This window comes from Erithacus rubecula, assembly GCF_903797595.1.
Source record: "Erithacus rubecula genome assembly, contig: scaffold_397_arrow_ctg1, whole genome shotgun sequence".
Taxonomy (NCBI): Eukaryota; Metazoa; Chordata; class Aves; order Passeriformes; family Muscicapidae; genus Erithacus; species Erithacus rubecula.
Window position 1 is genome coordinate 15,864 of NW_027635938.1, and position 4,640 is coordinate 20,503.

General features: G+C 51.6%; 1 protein-coding gene across 1 annotated transcript; it reads left to right on the forward strand.

The window, feature by feature from the left end:
* Positions 1 to 2,236: 2,236 nt before the first annotated feature.
* Positions 2,237 to 3,169, forward strand: LOC306816168 (olfactory receptor 14J1-like; the record flags this gene model as incomplete). The annotated part of the gene is made up of 1 exon (XM_079332652.1): positions 2,237 to 3,169. One exon carries the CDS (start codon positions 2,237 to 2,239, stop codon positions 3,167 to 3,169), a length of 933 nt encoding a protein of 310 aa, XP_079188778.1.
* Positions 3,170 to 4,640: the final 1,471 nt, after the last annotated feature.

Below are 4,640 nucleotides of genomic sequence, written 5' to 3' on the forward strand. Positions count from 1 at the left end.
TTGTCTTCAAGTCTCCAGGGCTTGTGCAGCTGCTTGCAGAAAGTTCGGAGTTTTGTTAAGGAAGGAGATTTCAAAGTGCACCTCATGATTCTTTTTATTAGCCAAGAGAATATTTTGGGTTTTTTTTTAGTTAAGAGAAGAGGTGATTGAAGCATTCCCCAAGAGATTACTATGTTGAATGCCTCTTTAGGAGGTCTGGGCACACAGAAGAATGAGCCATTGCAGTCTTGAATTACCAAATTATGAATATTGGTCTTATATCAATACTCAACTGGGCAGCAGCGTGAGGTAATCCTCTAATACACACTGCAAAATTACAGGTGATCACAAAGTCTATTTATTAGCAAAGGAATCAAACAAATACATATTCATAATAACAGCCACTCCCATTCCCCGCTTCCTATGGTAATTAGCTTGCATGTGTGATTGACTTCTTAAATTAAATCTGGGGTCATTTTTGTGGGGAGGGATCTTAAAAGGAGGAAGTAAGGTGAGTCTTCTTCACCATAAACTCTTGACCTTGTCTATCATTGACAAAACAAAGGATTTCTGGGGATAGTCCAATTGTCCAAAGAATGGGTTTCTGGTTGCATTGTCTGTGTTCCTTTGGCTGTGCTCGCTAGTTTTGTCCTTTCCCATTGTAAACACAGCTGAGCAAACATGATATGACAGACAATTAATTATTTAAGTTTCAGATAACTACTCCCTTCTAATTTTTTAATTGTTTTCAGCAAGGTCACTAAAATCCTAATTTTCTAAGATTAGTGTTTCAAGGGAGGGACAGGATCTGCCCCACCAGGGGCTGGGGCTAAGGCCTTGGCCCTTTGCATTCCTGAAACACATCCAGGTTTCCTCAATCTCAGAGACATTTCCCTGGTTTGTCCTCACCTATCATTAGTGCCACCAGTGTTCTGCTTTAACTGGAACCTGGGGGCACGTTCTCAGTTGTGTCTCCCACTGAAATCCCTTAAAGCTTCAAAAAAGTTCAAAGTTTCAATTTGACTTTGAGTTCTGGAAAAGTTTTTAAAACACTCTCTCGGGAGCTAAAACCACTGTAAGCAACACCAAAGCCATGAGAGAATCATTAAAGTCTATGTGCTGTGTTTTTGTGCTGGTGAGCTGGGCTGGGCTTCTGGCACAGAAGGAGCCCATGGCAACCAACAGGAGCTTCAAAAACACATTTCTCTGTATGAGCAGGTTTTTTTCCCAGACAAGCAGGGCTGGGGCACTGCCTGCAGCCGTCTTGGCACAGCACAGAGGGACTGAGAGCTCCAATCAGCCAGGGCTGGGAAGGTGCTCAGAAGTGACTGGGGCAGAGTCACTCCCAGCCCTTGACACAGGAAGCCTCTGTCTGCAGGACAAGGCAGCTGCAGCTCCTGCAGTGATCTCCTAAAGCTGGAACATCCCAATGCCTACAGACTCTGTGAGTACATTCTCTGATTCTCTCTTGTCTAGAGCAGCCAGTGGTGCCCAGGGCTGTGCTGCAGAGCAGGGTCCTGCAGCCCAGGGCATTGTGCTGGGGCAGGGACTCTGCTCCAAGCTGGGGACTGCTCTCAGTCAGCCCCGGGAGCTGCCCCAGCACTGAGGGACAAGGTCTGGGTGGAAGGAGACAACTACTAAGGCTTGGAAGTGTTCTCCTTGTGTGGTGAGGATGCTGCATTGTTCAGGGCTGCCCCCAGCATGACATTTAAATCCAGAAGGTTTCCAATGAGATTATACAGGAAGCACAGCCAGGGAGCAGCTGCCTAAAAGGGAAAATCTTTCTTTTTAAATCTACTGCTCTGAGTTGCCTGGATAGGAGATTTCACACTGATATTCCTCTCTCACTTCAAGATAATAAAAAGCTAAGAAAATTCCTCAGATCTCAAAAATTAGGCAGTGGCAAAAATCAGCACAGGACCCCTTAAATGCAGCATCTGCATTGCTTTTCCAGTATCCCCGGGGATGCTCTGACGTTGCCATCACAATTTTGCAGAGGCAGAGCTGGCCCTGTGCTGGAGGGATCTGAAGGGCAAAGCTGAGCCCCCAGGGTTGGGCTGGGCTCTGGCAGCACTGGCAGAGTCCAGCCCTGGGCACAGGGAAGCAGCCGCTTGCAGGGACAGATCCAGGCAGCAGAGCCTGGGCAGGTAGTGGGCAGAAAGGGCCCGCAAGCTGTGCTGGGATATTTAAAGTCCTCTCCAAACCAAACTATTCCATGATTGCTTTTCTTACAGATCATTATGGCAAGACACAGCAAATGTCCAACAGCAGCTCCATCAGCCACTTTCTCCTGCTGGCACTGGCAGACACGTGGCAGCTGCAGCTCCTGCACTTCTGCCTCTTCCTGGGCATCTCCCTGGCTGCCCTCCTGGCCAACGGCCTCATCATCAGTGCCGTAGCCTACGGCCACCACCTGCACACCCCCATGTTCTTCTTCCTGCTTAACCTGGCCCTCACTGACCTGGGCTGCATCTGCACCACTGTACCCAAAGCCATGCACAATTCCCTCTGGGACACCAGGACCATCTCCTACTCTGGATGTGCTGCTCAGCTCTTTTTCTTTGTGTTTTTCATTTCAGCAGAGTACTATCTCCTGACCATCATGTGCTACGACCGCTACGTGTCCATCTGCAAACCCCTGCACTACGGGACCCTCCTGGGCAGCAGAACTTGTGTCCACGTGGCAGCAGCTGCCTGGGCCTGTGGCTTTCTCCATGCTCTGCTGCACACAGTCAATACATTTTCCATGCCCCTGTGCCACGGCAATATCCTGGGCCAGTTCTTCTGTGAAATCCCACACATCATCAAGCTCTCCTGTTCACAGTCCAACCTCAGGAAATTTGGGGCTTCTGCTTTTACTACTTCCTTAGCACTTGGCTGTTTTGTATTCATTGTTTTCTCTTATGTGCAGATCTTCAGGGCTGTGCTGAGGATCTCCTCTGAGCAGGGACAGCACAAAGCCTTTTCCACTTGCCTCCCTCACCTGGCTGTGGTCTCCCTGTTTATCAGCACTGCTGCATTTGCTTACCTGAAACCCCCCTCCATCTCCTCCCCATCCCTGGATCTGGCACTGTCAGTTTTGTACTCAGTGGTGCCTCCAGCCGTGAACCCCCTCATCTACAGCCTGAGGAATCAAGAGCTCAAGGCTTCACTGTGGACACTGATGACTGGCTGCTTTCAGGAACATTAAACTGCTAGCCAATTTCTGAAAGCCACTTGTAATAAGTCATCTTTTATACTGCTTTTTATTTTGGTTGTGGGGTTATTTTTCCTTTGTTTTCATTTTACCATACTGTCCATAAAAAAGCCACTCTGTGTTCCATTGCTGATTAGGTTTCTGTACCTTCCCTGTGGCCACAAAATGTGTCAATAAAGGGTTGCAGTCTTCGTGGCTTTAAACACATGAAGGATTTCTCTCCCAGTAAAGTTTTCTACAGAGATCTCCCTTTTGTTCCCTTCTCTGGAGCTGCAACAGCAATGTCTGTGTGCAGAGCTGGGGCAGATCAGCACTGACACAGCAGCTGTGCCCAGCAGCAGCAGCACTTGGTGTTGCCAGTGCTGCTCCCATGCCACTGCCCCGCTGCCCTCCTGCCCCTCGTGTTGCTGCAGGGCCTGAGTGCTCTCGGGGCCGGGCACAGCCCTGGGGGTGGCAGTGCCGGGGCTGCAGCAGGGACAGGCCATGGGCACTGCTGGGGCAGCGCTGACGCCTCAGGGCAGGGCCTGGGGGCTCCAGGCTCCTTGGCCAGGCTCTCTCCAGAATACTTGGCCAGGTCAATGCTGAGCAGAGAAAACCCCTTTGAGCAGCCCCAGGCTGGCCGTGGGCAGGCTGGGGGCAAACAGCATGGCTGGTGCTCTGCAAGGCCCCTGAAAGGGGAGACCCAGGCAAGGAGCAGCAGAGCAGGGGCTGATCCATCCCCACTGCGCTGCACAGCCCAGGGCAGCGTCCCAGAGCGTCCTCATGCACCTGCCAACAACATCCCCCCTCTGCAGCCCTGGCCTCTCCCCCAGCTCACACAGGTGCTGCATCCTTGCAGGCACAGACACAACAGCACTGGCTCAGGAGCCCCTGTTTGCACGGCACAGAGCAGGCATCAGCACCCCCATGGTGCTGCTGTGGGGAGATGGAGCTGAGTGAGCACAAATGCCCTCAGCCCCTGGGGCCAGCAAGGGCTGGGGGACACCAGGGAAACCACTCAGGTTTGTTTTAGTCTCTGCAGTCAGCCAGAAACTTTGTTCCCATGAGCTGTGAGTTTCCTGTCCCACTGCAGATGTTGTTGCTCAGAGCAAGGGATGCCAGGCAGCCACCCCCAAATTGCCCTGAGCATTTCCTTTACTTCAGCTTTGCTTTCTTTCCTCTTTCGTGATCCAGATTTCCTCGTATTGCCCACTTCTGTTCCCTCTCATCCAAACAGCCCATCCCTCTTTGCCCTTTCCTCTCTTGCCCCACTCCCCATTACATTTCCTGAGCTGCCACCATGGGAACATCCCTTGGGGTGCAGGATCATCCTACAATTCCTTCAGGAATTGTCTGCAGGGTCCTGCAGTGCCTCCTGCTGCTCCCTTGCCAGAGGCACCACAGGCCGGGGGGTCACATCTGAGCTGCTGTGTCTGGGTGTGGGGCTCCCTGTTCTGGGCAGTGAGGAGGGGCTGGAGAGGCTCTG